We start from the raw sequence: 23,453 nt of genomic DNA on the forward strand, positions 1-23,453 counted from the left end.
CCCGTGTGGGGCTGCGGCGTTGCTGGAGCCGGCGAGCTGGCGTGTGGGACTGTTGGCTGCTGACGGTGTCTTCTCGGCGTAACTTGGGTTGTGTTTCTTTGCATGTAAAGTGACACATCAACAATAAACTTCCTACTAAAAGTAATAAACCCAACATGCAGTGGACTTTAAAAGAGGCTGTAAGTGAATTTGCTTTTTTGGGAGAAGGCTGCTTGTGTTGAGTACCTGCTGTGTGCTTGCTTTATGTATCTTTTTTTCCCGCCTTTTTGACAGTTGCTTGTGGCCTCTCGGGGAACAGTTGAGCTTTCCCTGTCTGGTGACTCAGGTTGGGGCAACTTGTTGGAGCAGGCAGGTGTTGAGTCTTGAGGTTTTGTGAGACTCTGAAATCTCATCTGTTTCTTAAGCGTACTTAAAAGATCTAACGTTGTTTGTCAGTGTAATTGGCACAGGTGCATTTCCCAGATACTTGTGCTAGCTACACGAAAGTGATTTACTTGAGAAACCTTTTAAGTAGGTGTCCCCACATCTTGTGTGCATTCTTAACTCTATCTGCCTGCTCTTCCATGACAGACGTAAGCTAACTATCAAACCTGATACAAGTTAATATAAAGCTAATTGTAACTCATTTACTTGAGGGTATCACTATGCCCTAATTTCCTCACTGTTATGTTTTACTGTAATTCGTGCCCTTCATAATGGTGGTAGAGAAATGTCATCAGAGGTAGCTTTTTCAGGGAGAGTGTTTAATTGTTGTAAGCTATGGAATTATCTTAAATCTTATAAAACCTCTGAAACATTTCATGGAAAAACCAAAAAGATTGTTGGTGAGTCATTCCACTGTATGTGTTTCCTGTCAAGAAGTATAAATTAAAACCGGAATGGGGAATATTGCTATCAGAAGTGCTGAAAACATGAACTTGTACAGTCAAGCTTTGATTTACTTTTTTTTAATGGGTCTGCATTGAAGACTTGAAGCTCGAAAAACGTAGGAGAATTCCCTCCTTCCTGCCCTGACAGAATACTCCTAGGTAGAATGTGCTTATTACCACAACGGACTTACCTGCTTTTTACAGTTTAGGTTTCTTCTCATGACTAAAATCTTGCAATATTGACTCAGTGTTAAAATAATTAGCTCTGGGATTTTGAAAGGCAGTACTTCCCTTCGGGATCTGGCTGCATGGTGCCTTCACAAGGAGGCCTCGTAACTGAGGGAAGGCAGAAGCAAGCATTCATACGAGGCCTTAAAATTATGTCAGTCTAGAACTGGTGTATTTTTAGGGACCACTGCTTGTAGTTGGTACCTAGGTATTGGTACTACCATAGAATAAAGAATCGGAGGCAAGAAAATACAGAAATCTAATACTCTGCCTTAAGGCAGGGCGGAGATGTGACTGGTCAATAATAGGATTTTAAAGTAATGCTAGTTTGACTTTTCTGTTAGTGTCTTGAAAAGTTTATATATAAAGAATGAGTATGTGGGCTTCTGGATTAGCGAGGAGATTGCAACTGTTATGAGAAAGGTTAACCTGGGAGTGGGCATTGAAATCCTGTTCCTGTTGAGAGTACCTGATGTTATACAAGTTGTGTCTGTGGGTGACACTTGGTGAGAACCTAGCATTGCAAGAGGTGCCCCTGGCTTTGACAGCTGTGTTATCACGGGAGTTCTTGATGGCTAAATAAATCGAGATCTGACTGCCTTTTGTGTTTTGCTAAATGATCTTGAACTATCAGTGCATTTGTCTTTGGAGTTGAACCACTGATGGTAATGTGTAGGCTGGATTGCAGTGCATAATGTTTGCTCTCTTGAAGATCCTGTCTGTAAGACCCTGCATAAAATGCTCATGATGGTTATCGTGTTTGCCTGTGCTAGCAGTTTCTGTGGCTGCTTGCTGTCTTTGTAGAGTTGAACCAAGGACAGCAATGGCCATAGATTTCCCTTTATTTTGAGCGAAGTGCTTCCCAAATGGAGGCAGGGCGAAGGAAGCAGTCCTATGGCATTAAAATGCGCTAACCCTTGAGTTGGAAACGGCCTTGGAGTGGTGGTCTTCACGGAGACCAGCCTGTAGAGTGGTTTGGGTGGGGCTGCATTAAGGCTAAAGCTGAGGCATGGAGAGCTGCCTGATTGATGTGTGCGCTGAGGATACAGCTGTGGATCCCGTTTTACACTAACATTAAACTCCCACATTTCTCCTTCAACCCGTTGTTAAATGTGGGATACAATGGTGTTACTATTGGAAATTTTTGTTGCACTTATGTAGAGTGTTTGTGAAAAGAAGAGATGCTTGTATGTTATTTACTCATTCATGACAAAATATTCATACATATATATGTATACAGGATTTAACTGTCTTGTTTGGGGAATTTATTAGCAGTATTTATACAACTATAAAATTTCTTAACTTGTTCTATGTACTTGTAAGTATCTGTAAAAGTATATTTCTTTAAGACAAAGAAAAAAAATCTTTTTTGTTTGGGGTTGCACAGCACTTAGGTTAATGAAACCTGGATGGTTAAACCATGAAGTTCATTGTCCGGGGTGATGTGCGTGCCAGTGGTTTGCCTGGGTTAGAACAGTGAATAGACAAAGTCACAGGGCATTTTTTAAAAACAAAGATAAAACTTCAGATATTTCTAAGCTGCTTATAAGAGGAAGCTGGATAAATATCACTGTATATTTACCCTATGCTGTCATTTTTTCCCTGAGCTTTATTATTAACCAGTGTTAGATACAGGATATTGGGCTACTCACGCCATTGGCCCGTCCCGATACAGTCGTCCTTGTGTTCTGTAGTTGGGTTCCAGCACTCTCAGGGTACGTGCCATCGGTATCTCTGGAACAAACTTCTTCAGTTTTGTCAAAGCAGCACATTTAGTTCTTTGAGATAAACTGATGTATCTTCTTTACATCTTTTAACTGAGGGGAAATTGTTGAGTGATGATGAAATCCAGTTTTCTGTCTTTTTTTCATTTGCTGCTAACATGCTTCAGACATTTTAACTGAAACATCTCATAATTGTTCTCAGATCCAAAGGTACAAAATATTTGGTAAACATGAGGTAACTTCATTTGGAACTTGGTTTGGAGTGTCATCACTTGAAAATTAAATGGAAAAATAAATCTGCTTTAGATTAAAGTATTTAGTATATTGAGCATATGAGCAGCTTAACTTCACAATGTTGTTTGTATCAGCAGGATGCTTTATTCAGCTTTATTCATCCAAGGAGGTGTGGATTTACTTTGCCTGTGGTCCTTTATAAATTTGCAAAGCAAAATAAATTTGCGCTTCCAGGGTTGTACAGTTCTTTTCAAGTGACACTCTAGCCTTTTACGTTCTGCTTACTAAAGCTGTAAACGGTTGAAATATCACAGCCAAGAAGGTCCATCTCAAGGAATTTACTGTGTGGTGTGGTGAAGAAGATAAAGCTGGTAGGAGTCATGTGCTAATAGAACGCTGCCTGTCTTTAAAATAAATACTGAAGGGAAAAATCCTGAATACCTTTCCCCCTCCCTCATCCCAAATGGCAGGAATTAAGTTTTCTTCTATTCAGTTTGGCATTTTATGTGTGTAGTCCAGTGTGTATATATATATATATATTCTAGCAATGTAGGGGCCAAGTTAGTTTGTCATTTTGTCTCGTTGCTTATGAGTATTTGGGATTGGTCACTGCTTTAAAGGGTGTACTGTCTGGGTGAAAGCCTTATCCTGTGGATGTGGCAATTCACTGTCCGATATTCTCTGTTTGCTTGAAGGTTTATAGTGGGCAGCTGAGCTCCTTGAAGTACTTTTCTTTGGGATAGGAGGTAGATCTCCAAAGTGCCAGGAGCTCTGTCTTTTTGTCTTTCATCGCATGATTAATGCCAAATTTTGTTTCGGATATCTGGTGTTTTTCCTGCCCAAAGCTTACTGCTGTAGACTAACAATAGTAATTTTATTTCATTTATATGTTGTTTTATAACCCTTTAAAACAAATGTAATTTACTTCAAGATGGCTGCATGACAGAGTTGGGTAACGCAAATCCTGTCTGTTGATTATGGAAGTAGATGACTAATATTTTTGTAAAGCAGTGCTGGCATATCTTTAAATGTCAAGTGTTCTTTAGATGTGTATGGTTGTTAGTTGAGTGCTCGTGGACATATTTAGATGAAAATCATGTGAGCGTGTATGTGTGTTTTGTATCTGTGTGTGCAATGACAAGTCAGGCAAATTGTCTTATACAAGAGGCTAAACTATACTCCTAGAGCAACACACTGACATTTTTATGCAGTGAGTAATAAAGTGATAAAGAGGCAAGGATTTCTTGAGGGCTTTGCTGTTAGCTTGCAATGGCGTTAGAACTTGTAAGACTGAATTTGTAAGACCAGAAAAAAACCTGCAGCAGTGTCTTGGTTGTGGCGAAAGTACGGAAGGCTGAAATAAACTTTTGTAACTTTTTCAGGTCATCTTGTAATGGAAGAAAATGGAGCTGACCATGACGTTGCTATGGAAGGATCTGATGATTTGTTCATAGGCAACTGTAATAGTACAGGAGAGTCAGAAACAAATGATCGTGTTTTTCAGGTGAGGTATGAATGTCTTGTCTTGGTAGATGCTTTCTTTACATCCTCTCTGATTAATTTACAGTATGATAGTTCATCGAGGTGTTTTTTCTTGCCTTTATAGTAATACATTGTGTCTTTTAAAAAAAGTACAAAAGTTCCTTCCCTTGTATTCTTCTGCCATTCAGTTTTGAACTGATAAATGTCTGGTTGTTACAGGTAACGACAACCTTTAGTAGTTATATTAATAGATCCTGTTACAGTGCTGAAGAAATGTATGTTTTATTGTGTTAACAAAATCCTTTAATAAAAGAATACTTGATGACATGCCTTGGAGTAGGAGGAGTTCAGAACACTTGAAAATCAGGTCAAATTGCTTAGTGACCAAATGTGGCAAATAAGAATCCAGGGACGCAGGACATCTGTGTAGGTATTGGGGAAGGGGAGTCTTTAATGTATTTATTATCAAATATTGCCAGATATTCCTGGTCGGATTTCTGTGCGTAAATGTTCTTCTGCAGATTACTTCAGCTAACATAAAATACCATTCAGGTAGTGTTTTAGTAGTGTGCTTATGGTCTCTGCACAATGTCTTTAACACAGCTAGTGCCACTTATTTGTTGCTGCTTTTCTGGTGTAGTTTGCAGTAGACAGTTTCAGCACAGAAGATTTATACCTGCGGATTTCTGAGAAGGTTATTTGGCCCAGGTCTGACTTTAATTCAAAATTTAGAAACATTTTTCCCCACTCTTTGGATTTGTAGTTTACAAATTTTTGTAGCAGAAATGTCAGAGTTGTTTGTGTGATTGCTGCAAGAGATACAACAAATTGCACTCCTTCTTGCATTGGCCAAATGACAGCCTGACATGATATTTTACACGAGGGCTGCCTATTTTCCATTATTTTTACATGTTTCATATTTGTGTTGTCAGAGTTTCAACAAGATAAATATTTGTGCTTAAAAATTTATAATTTAATGAAAATGAGATGTGCTGTGAGACCTTGATTCTGCAAGCTTGATGAGAATAAGTTCCGAGTACCTATTTTTTTGAGGCTTGCAAAATCTGATTCTTGGTCTTGCACTGTATGATTCTTGGACTTGAATTGGTATGTTTGTGCTGCTTGTGTTTCTTCTGTGGTAAAGAATTAGGAAAGCATATAGAGATTTTTGTCTTCATAGCTAAATATGTGTATCTAAAGGCCAAGTGGAATAGTATCTAGGATTTCTGTTGAAGTCAAATCAAGTTGGTGGATGTTTTTACAGTTTTGTTTTTGGTATACGTTCTCTCAGTTTCTGGGTAGACTTGAGATGTTTTAAAGTGATGAGTGGTTTTGGGGGACAGATTTTGGGCGCAAGGGATTTTCTTTCCCCTTAGTAGAGAGAGTTTGTTCTAGGAAGCAGAAATATGAATACATTTTTAGCATGGAAATGGAAAACAAAAATAGAATTGCTAGTGTTAGCTAGTAGCCTCTTGAAGGACAGAAGGACAAGAGCTCCCTCCAAGTATACGATACAGCACACTGGTTTTAAATGTTCGTTTCTTTTTTTTTTTTTTTTTAAATAGAAATTGCTACTCAAGATTAAAGTACATTTTACTGTTTTTCCTCTGTGAAAGCATCTAACCTGCATGGATTCCAGGGATCCGTTGTTTGGACAGAGTGACTCTCCTGCAGCCTTGCCCATCACAGTATGCCTCTCGGGCAGTTCTCCATCATCGGCTGCACCCGCACGGCCACCCCAGCCACAGCCTCACTCTGCAGAGGAGTCCCACCTGGCACACAAACCGGGGCAGCCTCTCTATGAGCTGCAGCCCCTAGGAGGGCCCAGTGCGCCGATGGTGAGTGTGTCTGAAACAGGGCAGGTGGTGTATTCACAGATGAGGGAGCTCTTTGAAGAACTCTTTTACATGGTGCTTGCTTGTTGTAACAGCTGGTTCAGACTTTATCTCTAGCAACAAGGTGAAACTTTTCAGTGGTTCAGTTCATTGCTCCAGATGCCCTTCTTCAGGTAGCCCAATCCTGTCTCCAGCCGTTACTAATTTTATTAAACAACAACTTATGTCTTTTCTCATTATGCTTAACACTTATTTTGTAAAAAGTTAACTCTCTCAACCAGAGGGTTTGATTGGCATGTGTTGTACTGGTCTTGCACTGTATGATTCTTGGACTTGAATTGGTATGTTTGTGCTGCTTGTGTTTCTTCTGTGGTAAAGAATTAGGAAAGCATATAGAGATTTTTGTCTTCATAGCTAAATATGTGTTTTCCCCCCCCCCCCCCCCCCCCCCCCCCCCCCCCCCCCCCCCCCCCCCCGCAATTAATTTGCTTAAAACATCGCTTTGTAATGCTTAACACTTATTTTGTAAAAAGTTAACTCTCTCAACCAGAGGGTTTGATTGGCATGTGTTGTACTGGTCTTGCACTGTATGATTCTTGGACTTGAATTGGTATGTTTGTGCTGCTTGTGTTTCTTCTGTGGTAAAGAATTAGGAAAGCATATAGAGATTTTTGTCTTCATAGCTAAATATGTGTTTTATTACACATTTTTATTAATTAATTTATTACCCATTTCAAGTGTAATAAATCAGAAACAAGGTGATATTTTGTCATTCTAGGTTTTATAACATTGTTGGGAACAAGTCCTTGGTAATTATGGGAAAACTTACCATAAGGAGTTGTTTAAGTTTTCCAGAATTCTGGGAGATTTAATTTGTACTTTTTTTTAAAGTCCTGGATCTTTTCTTCTATCTGCTTTTGCATAGAATGCTGCCCATAGAGGTCAGTTTCTTAGGAGTAAAGGTCAAAATTTTTATATGTTGTGATTAATTCTGCTAGTCCATGAATGAGGTTACAGTGAATCCAACTATGAATGGCTTTCAGGTTTTTGATAGCTTTAATAATAGTGTTGTAAGTTTCAAATAAATGTGTAATTCATTGTAGAATCCCATAAGGTGTTTTTTTTCTCTCCTTTAATCAATTAAAGGGCTATTTTAAAAGGGGGAAAATAATTTTAAGAAATTGACAGTAAATAGGCAGTTTCCTTATTATGTGAAATCAAGATAATTTACAGGCCCTAATTCCAACTAAAATATTTCCTGTTCCGGTAATAAGCAAACCCAGCTGTGCTGCATGATGATCACCATACAAACTAGCACCATTCATGCTTTTGTGTGATTGCCTTACAGATGATTGTCGCTAGCCAGTCAGAAAACGGACAGGTGCTGCATGTCATTCCTTCTGCCCAGCCAGGAATGGCCCAAGTGATTATTCCTCAAGGTCAACTTCTGGATATGACCAGCATGCAGGGTGAGTTTAATCTGTGGGACTTGAGGGTGTGTGTTCTGTGACTAAGCGTATCCTGCATGGTCTCTTTTTAAGCACCTTGTTTGTATGTGTTCCCTTTCCATAGTTATAAGACAAAAATACACACTTACTGAATCTGCTTTCTGAATATGAATCTGGCACCCTATACACCACATTTTCTGTTGGACAAAAGCCTTATGAAATAAGAGCTAGTATGCTCACTTTAGATATGTGACGGATAAATTGAGATATCAAGCACAAAGCTGCTTCTTGCGTTATTTACCATCAATTAGGATATTTGTGCCAAGTCAGACACGTACTATCAGCTTCAAATTTTCACCATCTACTTCGTTTTGAGTGAAGTAGTTAATTCATGTAATGCAGATAGAAGAATTAATGTTGTTCTGGTCTGTTCCAGAGATCACTGGTGTTGATGCATCTTTTGTGAAGCCAGGAATGAAGTATCTAGGTAGAAATTCAGTTCCCAATGAAGAAAATGAGATGTAACTTTCACTTCATTGCTAAGTTTTTTCCCTCAGTGTGTTAACTGTCACATTTTAAGTATGTGGTGAGATGCACAACTAGAAGCATGAATTTTAAGCTTTTCTCTAGAAAAGGGACATACTGAAATCTGAAAGTGTTGGTTATTTATATGCAAGCCTTGCTGGGTGGCAAAATGCTGTGTACTAGTTTACATTAATGGAATAAGACTGAGAACTAGGTTGTCACATTTGGTTAAACTCTCCAAGGTTTTTTAAACTGTCCTTGCATTTTCTGTATAAAATTATCAAAATCTGAGCAAATTCTCAAAATCTGAGCACTAGTTAAGTGCTCCTGTGGAATGAGACCTCAAAGTTAAGACTAGAGTTCTGATGCTGGGTGGATAGAAAAAAGAGTTGGGACTGAAGTCACGATCCAGCCTTTTTCACTTACAGTTGGAATATGGTTGCATGACCTTGCATTGAAAGGCTTGCTCCTACCCTAATGCTCATCCTTTCCTCCCTCTCCACCTGCTCTTGCAGGGGTAAAACCGCCGTTTGGTTACAGTGTAGTCTTACATGACTTTAAGCTGACTGTGAGCCTTCAGTTACAAAAGAATTGCTGCTACTTGTAGGCAATAAGTTGCAATGCTGAATAGTATTTTTGTATTCCCATTTTTCATCCTACATGGGGTTCCCTGTTTGCAAGTAGCTCAGTTTCACAGTATTTGAATATATGTTCTGCAGCAGTGCTACAGGGTTTTTTGTGGGGTTTTTGTTGCTTTTTTTTTTTTCCCCTAGAGACTTACTGTCGTAAAAGACTTTGTAGTTATTTAATCTTTAAAAGACAGTTAGGAAGACTTGTCAGTGGTTTACTATGGAGATTAAAGGGGAAAGGGAATGGACTGTCAGCCCTTGAGTTTCACTTCCTTGCAGGTGGTGGTAATGCATGAAATGGAACAGGCTTCAAAGTAGACCTTAGTGTCTTAAGGGCACGTCTATGTAGAAGGAACCAGTACTCTGAGCTTTGAGCCAGAGTGGTGTTACTCTGAGGTGCACACTTAGGAATCTTCTGGCACAAGGTTTCTAGTGGAATGATTTCTGTACTGAGTCAATAGCTTATCACTCTCTCTCGGGATGGGGGAAAGAAGCTTTCATAATTGAAGGGCAAAAATCCCGCAGCTAAAGAGAGCTCCCTTTTCTTTATGTTGAGACCAAAGTAACAAATGTCTACTTTCACAGTTTTCCATTATGTTTTTGTTTAACTATACACACAGACTTCAATCTAACAGCATTTTTTGGCTTATGGGTTGGTCCCTGTTATCAAGAACGGCTAAAACATTTGTTCTAACAGCATGTCAGATTCAGTTACGAGGCCTGTTTTTTCTTGTTTAGGTGTTCTTTTCTAAGTACAAAGCAGTATGGTAATCTCCTTTTCTCTTATTTTAAAAGGAACCGGTGTGTGATTTGCAGCTGAACAAAATAGTTGTGCAATCCTATGTGGATTTGTGGAAATGTAAAGCAGAGTAATTTACAAGTTCTTCTGATTGTTTGCTTTATTGCGGAAGGATTCATTAGCAGTAGCATGATTACCAAAGTCCTTGAGTACAAACAACCTTATCAAGTGTATCCTCATATGTGTGCCTAGAGTTTGAGTATTGATTCACAACTATTAAACTACTTTATCATTTAGAAATCTTATCTCATATGTCAAAATGCTTGCTTTTCTAACACACAGAGCTTAATCATAGCTTGTCATTTCCCGATTCTGAGTTCAGTTATTAACCAGGAGGATGTCTTATTTTTGCAAAGATGTTTCAGAAGAGAAGTGTGGTGATGGGAACTTGCAGACTGTGGCGGTGGCTGCTATAGCAGACAGTGCGAGCAGTTACATTCTACATCCACAGGCATCTCTCACCGTATCGAAAAAAACAAGCACCAGGTAGGTCAGGAGTTAAAAGGGTGAACAATCACTTTGATCCACTGTTAGTAGTGCCTTTTTTTCTTGCAGTTTGTTTTTGCAATGGTTATCACAAAACTACCATAGAATAGAGGTTATGAACCCTTAGAATTAGTGAATGATGTGTAGCTAACTGTGTTCACAGGCAGTTTTGAATGTGCTAGAGCAGTGAAAAAAGCAATTAAAGTACCTGTGTTCCAGAGATAGTTGGATATATTCTTACCAGAGCAATAGGTGGGCATTTAAAGTAGCACAGTGCAAACTACTGAAATTAATCCAAATAAACACTGATACTGCCAACCAAGAGTTGAAAGTGATCCAGTGAAGGAACTGCAGGGAAAGTTGAAGTTTGAGGGAGCAGAGTTTCTTCTATGAGTATATTAAAACCTATATAAACCATCCTCCCACGAGAAGGGTTGACTATAGAAATTAATTTTTTAGATAGAGATTTCAATAGTTGACATTAACAGGGAGAGCCTAATCTTTGTTCTCTGGATAACTTCTTCAGCTTCCTTTGATAAAATATGAGAAAGTAGCTGCTAACGATGTATTTCAGTGGAACACGTAGGCAGGCAGATTGGTCAGCAAAGTTTCTGAAGTTAAAATAGTTGCTATATTTTTCTTCTCTTGATATCCACCTGATTCTGTCCCCGTGCTAAGTGATGCCTACTATTTTATTTCCTGGGATTCTTTTTTGCTTAAGAACCAAAAAACCAAACCAAAGAAGCAAAACAACAACAAAAAACCACACCCCCCCCACCCTGCCAAAGACGACATTTGTTCTGTGGACTGCAGGCTGGCTTTGCATTGGTTTATGCTCTTTTGTAATCGAGACGTGGAAGAGATTAGAATAATCTCACTACAGCACGAATTATATATATTCAAGAAACACTTAAAGTGAAGAGAAACAGTTTATGAATGGATTTTGTGAACACAGTCTGTACACATTAGAAAAATCCTGGAAACGAGACATATTTGTATGGACAGGAGGTGATGCACTTGAGTTTTGAAATAGTAAACATTGAGTAAGCATTGTTTCTGCCCCAGGATTTAGGGAATGGAGAAACTAGATACTTAAAGTAGTTGTTGGAGCTGGTTTTCAGTAATTTAAAATATACTAAAATGTGCAGCATTTAACAAGTGTTTGATATTGGTTTTAATCTTTAGCATTCTAACATCAGTCTGCGTAAGAAAATTATTGAGACAATCAACTGGTCTATTTCACCATGTTTTGTCTATTGCTGTCAAGCAACAATACTGAGAGTACTGAATGCTCGGAGGTCTTCTTGAATGTAGAAAACAGTGGGTTTTTTAAATACTTACATTTACTGTGAATTATTTTAACAATGAAATAGAATATGAAGAAAATGAACCCCAGGTTTTTAAGGCAAGTTGATACAATATCTGTAGTTTGATAATACGCTGTAGCGTTATACATAATGCACTGATTTGATACATTACTTGTAGTTTAGACTAAATTGTTGCTTTCCTGGATGTCTGTATAGACTTTTACTATATTTTTTTATTTTTCAGGGTAGTGGAAGATCCCTTTCCCATCCCTCTCCAGCCATTGCCACCAAATACGCCTGCATGGGCACGCCGTCTCAGGAACTGTGAGGTGGGCTGCAAAGAATTCTGACTTGATGTTTTATCATCTAGGTCTAAGATACTGATCCTATTCCATGAAAGGAATAACGTTCGTAGTTGTAGAAGTTGTGTTCAAGCTTCCTGGTATTATGATATAGTACTGGTACTAGCTGGTACTACTAGCACATTTAAACACATAAAATGCTATGGAATCTCTTCCTTTTCTGGGAATACTAGAATAACTGACCATCAACAGCTCCTGAAGCAAAAAATGTGCTTCTGAAATCTCGATGCCGTACAGCGCTGGGAAAAGCCACTGATCCACACTTTGTGTGTCATGTTAGAGTTCACTCTTGAACTACAGTGCAAGCTCTGCTGTCTTCTGCTGAGCAAACTGGTTTTTGTTGCCCTTAGTGATCCATTAAGTAAAGAATAAAATTGCTTTGTATGGCCTAAGTCTGCAACTGTTCATATTAGTTTGTGTTGTCACTTAAAAATCAAAATCTATGTGACTCGCCAGGGTCAAGTCTGGGACTTAACAGAGCACCTTAATGCCAGTGTTTTACTAAGGATTTCTATTTTAGGTGTTCTCACAGATTTTTTTTTTTTGTTTGTTTGTTTGGATGTTTTTTTGTACCAGCGTGGTTACCTGTGCTTGTTTTCTCTTTTGTTGAAAAATGCTCTGTCTTTATTCCCTGTGATGGCTTTTGACCTAAACAGAACTCTCTCTTTATTTGCATATTGTTAGAAGCCTGCAGAACTGTCCTGATGACTGGGATGATATCAACAGCTAGAATGCATCATAAATCACTTAAAAGGAAGGGAGGGGAGATGGGAAGATTCTTCAGAGATCACCTACCCCTTCCTCCTGCTACAAGGCTCTTCCTGATAGATGTTTATTTTACTTTCTCTTAATACTTTTTTAAAGGAAAGCTCATACTCCCTCTAGCTGGTTCACCTCTTTAGATATCCCTGCCATTTGAGGTTTTTCCTATTGGCTTGGCCACTGATAACTGTAAATTGCAGTTGCAGGGACTTAGAAATGGAATTTCTTTCTGTATCCACTTAGAAATAATTTTTAAATTAACTAAATATATTAATCTATTCCTCTTTTTGTTATATGCCTTTTATTTCATATAAATGGTATTGTCCACTATTATATCAACTTAAACATTAAGAGGTCAGAAAATTAATAACACTAATTCTTCCATGGTGGAGATGCTGTTTTCACAGAATAAATGAGTCAATTCAAGTGGCCAGTTAGTTGTTGAAGTCCAGTAAGATGTATAACCCCTGTTACTGTGTTTTTAGCACTATGTGGCCCATACTTTCCTGTCTTAACATCGATGTAGCTTATCGGAATCATTACTGGTTTCATTTTATAGGAGGACTTACATTATGGTCTGCTTGGTCTATCTGAATTTATTACCAGAAATTTCACCTGCTGTGTTTAAAATTCACAGCAGCAGCATTTATAGAAGAGTTCTTGTTTTTAAAGAAAAGGAAATCAAAATACTGTCTGTTTGAATGTGTTCTGAGGATATAAACATCTGCCTCTGCTGCTCAGCATAACTATTGCCTGTATGCATTAATCCTCCCTGTTCCTTTAAAAAAAAATTATTTTGTTGCTGTTCTCCCTGCAGAGTCAGCCCATCCAAGGAGGAATAACCCAAATTCTCTACTCCCTTGTGTGTTATCAGCAGAATTGCTTTGCTGAGTTTGTCAGTTACACAGTGTAAATCCACTGGAGACTGCTAGGATGCGTGTGCCTTTTCATGGACACAGACTAGAGACAATGGGATTTTGAGGTGTCATTTATCTTTCAGGTGTGACTGTCTTGCAAAATGTTTTGTTACTAGTAATAGGATAGAAGGGTCCAACTGGAATTTGGACATCTAGTTAGGGGTGCAGATAAATGTGGCAACTCACAATTCCACTCCTTCAGTCACTTGCCACAATAGAAACAAACAGCATGGAGGTCTGTGAATTTCACAGAAGATGCCAGCAGGTGAAGCCATGGCATAGCCTCAGTACATGCTGCCAATCGTATATCCCAGGGAGCTGGCCAAGACTGAACCCCAAGGGGCAATGACTCCTTTAGCAGTTAGTACTGCAGGCTAACACAGAGCGGTAAAAGCTGCAGCTGTCGAAAATTAGCACTAAGCTATGTGTTTGGTGTTGATTCCCCAACTGCCTTGAAATGTTCAGCTTACTTGCTGTGCCTAGACAATGTAATGCCTGTGGTATCGTGCTGTTAGTTCACTCAAGGAAAACTGCAGTCTTGATATGTGTGCTTCAGCGTAAGCTTTTATGTACACTTGCTGAGATGAGGCCAGGGGGGAGAGAAGCAATTGCTCCTTTTTTTGGCTTGAAGCTTGGCTGGAGTTAAAGGGTTGGAAAGTATCAGATTACTTCAGGGTAATTACAGTAGATTTTAAATTAAAAAAAGCTATTTTCTATAACCTACTTAGTTTTCAGTGGTCTGATCAGAAAGCGTTTCCAGCATGTATCAACATACTGAAATAGAGTGTAATTAAAAACTGCATTAATTAATCAACTATACAAAGCTAAGTTCATTTATTTGTGTGGGGCAGATGGTCTCATTTGTCCATTTGTTTCTACTTGGGAAGCTCCTACAGAGCAGGGATCCTATGTGCTATAGGATTTTCTTCTTCTCCTCCCCTCCCACCAATTTTGGGAAAATGATCTCTCTTGTGCAGAAGGAAAGCCAGACTAGGAGACAGTGCCTTAACTGTTATCGCTACTTTTCTGGCACAACAGTTTTATCAGTCTTCTCTCATCTCCCTAGAATAAGGTCAATGACCTATTTATAGTGACAGCTATAAGATGTGGAAAGAAAAATGCTGGTCATGCAGTATTCACTCTGTGGAGTGGTACTGTAATCCCTCTTGCAAACGGGGGCATCCCAGGTTTCTGTAAAGAAGGCACTTCTGGTACTTCTCAGGCTGCTTTGCTTCTCCTGGATTTTTCAAATCAAGTTTTGGACAGAAATGTTATTTATAATTTCTGGCTAAACAATTGCCAGCTCCTCTTTCTCACCCCAGCTGTGTGAGTGCAGCCTATGTAGACTTTCTTAACTGCTGGAGCAGTGTGCTTACAGTGCAGTGAGCTCCTGAAGTGTAAGGAACTGGTATCTCAGAATGACTCACGCAGCTGGTGCATACATAACCCTTTGCTTTTGGGCTTGTGCTAGCAGTAACACTGTGCTGGCCCAGTTCATTCACAACGTGTTCATTTGTTCTTTTGTTGACTTTAGGTCTTGCTAACCACAGACACTTTGTTTTTCTTCGACAGCTATGAGGCAGGTTTTATGTAGTTGTCACTAAAGTATTTGTGCAATAATAATCTTGGAGAGACACTGTTCCTGCTTTTGGTGTCAGTATTTTTTAAACATCTAGCTGCTCTGTCATTGAAGGTGGCAAAATAGATCCATCATACTTTAGTATTTATTCACCATGCATTTGCCCCACAGATATGCTGTAAGGCTGAGCTGGCAATCTACTCTGGGTGTTACTTCCAGCTGCTTGGTCAGCCTGATCCTGAGCTGCATATGAACAGAAGTGAGCATGGCGTTCCGAATTTGGATGGAAAGCTCTTCTCTGTCCCAGTGCTTTGATGTGATGGCTTTGAGTAGCTGAACAGCTGTCACGGGGGATGTTGCCAAGTCAGCAAGTTGTTTGTGGTTTTTTTGTTGTTTCATTTTTTTGTTTGTTTGTTTGTTTTTTTTTTACTTTGAGTCAGGTTAGATGTAGTTTTTCTGGAGTTGCCCAGAGCTTAGCAGAGTTAATTGAAACCATCATCAGTTTGCAAATGGCAAATCTGGTATATTATGTTCCTGTGTAATGTTGAGAATCAAGAGTGCCCTGAAGATTGGGAGGGATATTATGTGAGACATTCAATTCAAAGTTAGTGCACTAGGTGGTGAGGCGGCTACTGGTGGTACAAACAGGTGTGTCCTGCTCCAGCTCAGTACAGCGTGTGTGTGTTGAAGTAGATGCATAGACATTTTTTGGTGTTTCAGAGATTCTCTGTGGGAGTCAAGTGAAAATATTTGCCTAAGACAAATTTGTCTAGGAGGTGACTGCCGCTGAAGTGTGTGTTGGGGGAAACAACAGGAGTGAAGTTGTCCTATGGAAATCAGAGTTGGCAGTAACTGTAATCTTTTCAGGGGTTTTTGGTGTACTTAGGGTCTTGGAGGGCTGACAAACTCCTGACCTCTGTGGGGACTGATCTGCTGTTAGATCCTGTGGTAAATCTATTTGTGAGGATACTAGTGTGGGGGAAAAAAAAAAAAGCACAAAATGCCAAAAATCTGAGCCTGTGTCCTCATTTGCCAGAGTCCCTGACTGCTTTCTTTTTCTTGTGCAATGTTCAGCAGTCAGCTGGGTGAATAATCCTATTATTTCACCTCCTTTCCATGCAGAAAATTGGGGACTCGTACCGCGGCTATTGTGTGAGCGAGACAGAATTAGAGAGTGTTCTAACGCTACACAAGCAGCAAACACAAAGTGTGTGGGGGACGCGCCAGTCTCCAAGCCCAGCCAAACCTGCCACACGGTTGATGTGGAAATCTCAGTATGTCCCATATGATGGGATCCCCTTTGTCAATGCAGGTAACTAACTTTTGTTTTAATAACTACTTTCAAAATTTCAACGTCAGTTGCCAACTGGCCATAAAGAAGGATCTTTATGGTGTTCCTTAGTGTGGATAAAGTCAAGGCACAAACATAAAAAGAGAGCAGCTTGGGTGACACAATCTGAAGGAGCTTGTTTCCCTGAAACCGCAGGCTTATGTTTTGTTGTGACTAATTCCTTTTGTTCTTTAGAAATAAACTAGCTAAGTACCATTTGATGGGGGTTCTTGTGATGAGATCTTTAGATGGAGGTCACATACACTCTATCAGGACGTGAAAGTTCTCATAAGGGTAAGAGCTTGTTCGAGTATTCTTGCCTAACTTGGAGATCCTTTGAAGAGTTTGTTCCACAGGAGCCAATAAACTATTTAAATGGCGCCCTTTAAAAAAAATCAAATTTAAAAAGCAAAATAAACACCAACATACCTGAGCAGACAGATTTTTATTTTTTTTAAATGAATGTGCAGACTTCACAGATTGGTAATTACATACTTAGCTCATGCAATGCATATGTGAAATTACTAAGAGTTCATTGGATATGAAATAAACAGGTTTTAATTGTTACATAAAGATCATAAATGACTGGAATGTGGGTTATGTGCTTGGTTTGTTGTTGGTTTGTTTGTTTTTTTTTTCTGAAAGTAACTGAAAAAGTGAAATGTTAGCACCAGTTTTAAAGCTTCAGCCATAAACTGTGAGGAGTAAGAAAGCTAAGAACAAAGCCAAAACAACTTACACTTTTATTTTTTCCCCAAAGTGCATGAGACATCTTTAGTTTCCTGTAAGATCTGCCTGATAAATGACTTACCCCACAGTAAGATATTTAGAGCAAAAGCACACATAGATATTTTTTTTTTTTTTACCTTTAAAATGTTGCAGACTAATAGAGACTCAGATAATTAAGTTGTAATATTTTTTGCTTTGCTCGGACCCCCAAACAGGCATCGTGTATATTTCTAACATGTTGCTTTTCCAATATGTTTAGATTTAGTTTATAACTCCTCTATGAAATTCATTAAAATCCTTTACACCTGTAGAGCAGAGACTGTAAATATGATTTACTGAACTGCAGTTTAAATCCCAGATAACTGAATTCTAAACTGTGCAGGACAAAAGTGTTGTTCTCGAGGAATTTCTCTCTTCTGCATAAGTGGAACCTATCTGTAATACCTTCCCTGCTGTGCTTCAGCGGTGAGGAAACATAGAGAAGCTGGGTAGCTCCCTATAGTGTAAAACATGCACTAATCATCAAAATCTTGATTGTTATTTTTAATAAGAATTTTGGATAGTTGATACTTTTGTAAAACAAGGGTCCCATCAAATTGCTTTTGAGATTCATATTAGCAAGGACTAGTTTAAAGCTGTTGAAGTCTTTTCAATCCTAGAACTTTGATTTTAAGTTTGTTTTTTAAAAAGAGACAAGATATCTGTTATGCATAATTCTCTTTTAAATTTGCTATTTCTTTATTTGCACTGATTTTTTTAAATTTAAATTTTTTTTTTTAATGTCACACTCTAAGGCAATAAATCATTGGATATCTTATGGAAACACATTATGTTGCTGTTGTGATACTTAAAAAGGTTTTGGTTATATCACTTGTGGTATAGACAGCTCCTTGCCTGCATACTGGAGTATTTGAATTAAAAGATAACTAAACATGACGTGGAAGAAATTTGGAAGAAGTTCCTTTCTTGACCACTTTAATGCTATGCCTTTTACCCCATTTGTTAGAGGTCTGATTGGAAGAAGTCACTTACTTCAAGTTTAGAGCTAAGCAATATTTGTTTAAGCCTGTCCGGTGTTGTGTGGGTATGCCACACTGAGACAGTGTTATTTAGCAGATAAGATAGGTCAGACTTGCAAGTAAGAATTTATGGGACAGCGTGGTCTGAAGTATTGATTTAAGACAGGAGGCTGGAAATAGCTGCTGACCTTTGATTTCAGCTGTGGATTTTCTCGGTTATTTTGGGGATTCTGCTTCTCTTATGTTTATTACCAGCATTGTGCTCCTTTGGTAACTTGTAAGGCTGCTCATCTTGTAAAGTATTGGTGTTCACCAGGGCAGAATCCAATATTTTGCCTTCATATGTGTTGCAGGAGTGTTGTGAGGTGTAATAAGTTTGGGAAATGCTTTGAAAATGCTCTGTGTTCCTTACATGCTGTGAGAGAAGCATTTACACTGTATTTGAATGCTTGCTACACTTAACTGTTCTGCCTTCTGAAGAGTCTGATGGTAAACAAAAATAACTGTTTCGGAACTCTCATCTTTTCTGTAGTTACTGTTTTACTGTAATGGCTTCAGTGGTTGCTTGAATAAATAGAGTGCATTATTTTCTGTTCCCAGGAAGCAGAGCCATTGTAATGGAGTGCCAGTATGGGCCAAGGAGGAAAGGGTTCCAGCCCAAAAAAGCTGGTGAGCAGGAAAGCACTTCTGGTCATCTGTACAAAGCCACTTGTCCAGCAAGGTAAGAATTGTCTATAAAGCTGGAAGAGCTACTCAGCGTCCTAAGACAGCGTTCTTTCTGTGAGCCTTGACAGAGCACTGTTTGGGGGTGGTAGCTGATATGCACTGTAACTCTTAGCTTTGTCTCCTTGATAACTTGAGGTTGATACTCATTTAGAGGGAAGGAGGAAATGCTGTCTTGTTAAACTGAATAAGGCTGAGATTTGATAGGTTGCCTGAATGCAAAGTAGCAGTACATCAGGATGTGAAATACAAGTGGGAATCATTCTCTACCTGAGCATTAGTTAGTTGTTGTGGTGTCCTTTAGTGACCATTCTTGGTCCTAAAACTTTGACATCTTATTTGTTGTTTTTCCTTCAGGCTTTTAATTGCACTCATATCAGTCAATCATCCTAATTTAGCAGATGTCCTATTTGCTGAAGGAGTTACAGCTCTTCCTGTTCACTGGCGACTTTCTCCTTATCCAACACTAATGGTTTTTTCCCTTGTCCTTGAGCATCCTCCTGGGTGCTTGTCCTGTTTTTACTGAGCTAAGAGTGTGTTTACCTGGACAGTTGCAGCTAGGTATGTATGTGCTCAATTCTGGCTTCAAGCTGGGTGAACTACAGCCTGTTCAGCAATGGTGTTGTGCTTTTTACTATACTGAGGGACAGAGGATTTTTGCTGAGGTGCAAAATCACTCTGGCTGAGTGGCTTCCAGACTGGAACAGAAGTGTGTCTATCTGTATCCATCTGCATCCGTCTCTGTTGTTGTGTCCTTAACAATTCTACAGTTCTCTTAGAGGCTCCTCACCCCCTGCAACACTCTGCTTGAACTTTTTCTATACTAATATCTGATACAAAGTAGGTGGGGTTTTTGCCTTCCCCCTTGAAGGCAAAGTGTACTGAAGGAGAATTTTTTTTCTTATTCCCCCCGCCCCTTGGAAGGATCTATATTAAAAAGGTTCAAAAGTTTCCAGAATACAGAGTTCCTACTGACCCTAAAATTGACAAGAAAATCATAAGAATGGAGCAGGAGAAAGCATTCAACATGCTGAAGAAGAACTTGATAGATGCTGGCGGTGTCCTCAGGTGAAACTTCCACTTTTTTCTTTATCTTGACAAATGAAGCAAAAAAGAGCAGTAATTTGCTTGGTTTGCTTTATTTTTTACTTAGTCACTTTATTAAGGCTCTTGCTTAATATCAATAGTAAAAAATTACACAATGTCAGTAAGACTTCTGTGGCTCTGGAGTATTTAATTTGGTAAACGTGTTAAGCACCAAGCTGTGGAACTTCAGCAGATGTTTTCATGCAGGGAATAGATAGAAATAGTTGTATTATTTGGGGGTTTGAGCTGGTTTATTTTGTATTGAAAGATGTGAGCAGGCCCTGAGCTCTGAAAGGCAGTATCTTCCAGCTCAGGGGCTGTAAAAACTTAAGTCACTCTAACTAGGTTGGTTGTGATTGCCAGACTGTTCCCACAAGAGACTAATTTTTTTGCCTTTGCTGGAGAATTGTGTGTAGAAACTCTTTCCTTCTTGCCAGGTGGTATGTACAGCTACCCACTCAGCAAGCCCACCAATATCATGAAATGGAAACCTCCTGCCTCCCTTCTTCACCGTCCCATTTTTCTGTGTCTCCTCCTGAGGAGGAGGAGGAAGTTGTTAGAGATGAGAACTGTACTCTGCCTTCCCGACTTCATCCTCAAGTGGCAGACAAGATCCGAGAACTGGTGTCTCAGGGAATAGAGCAGGTCTATGCAGTGAGGAAACAACTAAGGTACAGAACTGTCTGGCATGTTCTCAATCTGTAGTGCTGTATCTACTTTTGCATTTGATTAATTTGGTTTGCAGCTAAATGGCAGCGCTGATGCATTACTGAATATATTTCCTATATTCCATGAGAATCTGCTTTTCCCAACTTTTGTCTTCTCTTTCCATTTCGTTGTAGGTAGCCACTAAGAGCTGCTGTCCTCTTTAAAGTTAGTTGAATAAATGGGGATTTTTAATTCCAAACTCTGTAGCAGATGCACAAAGAACTGGGTCAGAAGATCATCTAGCTTGCTCTTGTCATGTCTTTGCAACAAGGGGAGGGAGAAGGTAGCAGTGTCTATACCAGAGGGAAATAGAACAATATATTTTAAATACACATATTTTAATGTCCTTTAACATGTGACAGAAAGTATGTGGAAAGAGAATTATTCAAGCCTGATGAAGTGCCAGAAAGACATAACCTGTCCTTCTTCCCCACTGTGAATGACATCAAGAACCACATTCATGAAGTGCAGAAGTCCCTGAGGAATGGCGAGATGGTGTATAATTCAGAAAGTATCCCAGCAACGGTACATTGGCCTTTGTGTTTCTTTTTGATTTTTAGAGTTAAATACCGTAAATCTTATTTTTAATTTTTACCACTTAGCTGTATTTCATCCAAAATTCTCTATGGCTTTATATTTCCAGCAGCAATATTTTCAGTGGAATCTCTGGCTGAGCAAGATTGGATTAAATGTGAATAAAACCTTCTGACCTTATTCGGTATTTATCTCATCAGCATTAGATTGCTATTAGTTGATTGACAAATTATACAATACTAGCACTTGATGACTGCATGAACTGGAAGCCGTGTGGTGTAGGAAAATTGGCATGCATCAGAAAATTCTATTAATGGCTTTGTCATTGTCTGTGTTCTGGAGAAGTTACTACTACTTTTCCGTATCTGAAAAATGGAGATGAAGTATGTCTCAGGTGCAGTCTAAATTAGGGCTTGCAGAACATTTTGAATGTGTAAATATTAATAAATGCACTTTATAGCAAGTGAAGTTAGTGTGAAGTAGATACTTCAGAATGCTCAGTAACTCTTATGTGTTCTTCCTTAATTTTCTTCCACCTATTGAGTAATAAGGGATGCACAGTGATCCTAATTTTCCCAATTATGAGGCTGACTGCTAAGGAATTGCTGATTTAAAGTCAGCTTTGACAAACTGTGCTGTTAAATCATGCTGTGTCATCAGTCTTTTCCCTCTCCTTACACTGCTTTTGGCCCAGGTGAGTGGGTGGTACTTGTTGGTTAGCCAAATGGTTTGACTATTTTCTAACTTTAAAGTCTTTGAACTGTCATGAGCAGACTTTAGCCTTCCTGGTATAGTGCACATTAAAAAATCTTTTACCGTTGTTTTTGGGGTTTTTTTGTTGGGGTTTTTTTTTTTTGGTAAACCAAGAGCTCCCAAAATGCATAGTTGTACGAAAATAAGAAAGTGTAGTTTTAGACACTGTTTTCCTACGGGTCCTGTATTGAGCCTATGTTCCTGTAGTAGACAAACTTGCACCCTTTCTGAGAACTGAGATCTTTTTCCTTTCAGCTGCAGTGGACCACAGACAGTGGGAATGTTCTCACAGAAACAGTGACTGTTACGTTTGCGTCACCACCTTCAGATGGTAGGACTGCATTAATAACTTACCTGTCTCCAAATGTGATTTGTTTTATTAGCTATGTCACAGAAGTTTGGTTTCCTTCCAGAGAGGTTGCTGTCATGTTCTGTCACTCAGCTGAACTTCAGAAGGATTATTTTGGTGTGTCTATTTTCGCATACTTTTTTTAACCATTTGACTGCATGCGTGGAAGAATACATGTAGTCATGATGGGGTTGGCAGAAGTATGAAAATTATAGATTTGGCTTTTATTTAGCATCCTCAAGCAGCTGGAGATTTCAACGGGACGGTTATACGGAAAAAAACATTTTGCCTTGGATGAAGGTGCTATTAACACCTGTGTAGACAGAAGTAAATTCCTACTGAACAGATATATCTGTCAGGGTACACAATACCAGAAGCCAACTGGGTACTTGAGTTCCTTGATGGTTTGTGCTTCACACATGCTTAACCATCTTGCTAAAAAGGACTTGAATGCATATTGGGATTCCTGCTTCTCACAAAGTCATTGGCTTGATGAGTTCCACTGCTAGGATCAGGCCCTGAACAACAAATGCTGTATTTCTGTCACCAGAATTGAGAGCACTCTTTTCCATTCTTCTTAATGCTTAGAATAGAAATAGAAACACAGGTGTTTAGTGGCAGCAGGGCTGAGAGATATGTTTCTTCGTTCTTTATGTGGTGTAATGTCTTTATTAACGTGTGAAGCCAAAGTAGCATCTCTTCCCAGCGATTGCTGAGCCACCTAACAAAGTATTAAACTTTTTCCCACTCTGCTGCAAAACCAGAGTGTAGATTTCTATAGAAACTTGGTTTTATGTGTTCATGGTCGAAGGTCTGGTTTTTTTGAAGAGGCTAGTTACACTATTTTTCCTTTGTTGAAAGTGGGTTCCTGCTACTATTACTTTGACTTCAAAACATGTACTAAAACAAAATGCAGGTGTTTGTAACTATACCTACTTGCTACTTACATAGTTAGGATTACACATAGGCTGAGATGCTCCGCTGGATCATAGTGGCTGATAATAAATTTAAAATGAGGTTATTCTGCCCTTTTCTC

At 39.0% G+C, this 23,453-nt stretch overlaps 1 protein-coding gene across 1 annotated transcript in view; it reads left to right on the top strand.

Moving 5' to 3' along the window:
- The first annotated feature begins 4,442 nt into the window (after positions 1 to 4,442).
- The window catches only part of CARF (calcium responsive transcription factor), a 33,219-nt gene continuing 14,208 nt past the window's right edge, over positions 4,443 to 23,453 (top strand). Inside the window, exons 1-11 of the mRNA XM_009331954.1 lie at positions 4,443 to 4,559; positions 6,154 to 6,375; positions 7,721 to 7,841; positions 10,130 to 10,259; positions 11,811 to 11,895; positions 16,309 to 16,498; positions 18,865 to 18,985; positions 19,912 to 20,055; positions 20,511 to 20,744; positions 21,144 to 21,306; positions 22,324 to 22,399. Coding sequence (XP_009330229.1) covers positions 4,449 to 4,559; positions 6,154 to 6,375; positions 7,721 to 7,841; positions 10,130 to 10,259; positions 11,811 to 11,895; positions 16,309 to 16,498; positions 18,865 to 18,985; positions 19,912 to 20,055; positions 20,511 to 20,744; positions 21,144 to 21,306; positions 22,324 to 22,399 — 1,597 coding nt within the window. The 5' untranslated portion in view covers positions 4,443 to 4,448. The remainder of the gene's footprint in view (positions 4,560 to 6,153; positions 6,376 to 7,720; positions 7,842 to 10,129; positions 10,260 to 11,810; positions 11,896 to 16,308; positions 16,499 to 18,864; positions 18,986 to 19,911; positions 20,056 to 20,510; positions 20,745 to 21,143; positions 21,307 to 22,323; positions 22,400 to 23,453) is intronic.

This window comes from Pygoscelis adeliae, unplaced genomic scaffold, assembly GCF_000699105.1.
Source record: "Pygoscelis adeliae isolate BGI_AS28 unplaced genomic scaffold, ASM69910v1 Scaffold160, whole genome shotgun sequence".
NCBI classification, from domain to species: domain Eukaryota; kingdom Metazoa; phylum Chordata; class Aves; order Sphenisciformes; family Spheniscidae; genus Pygoscelis; species Pygoscelis adeliae.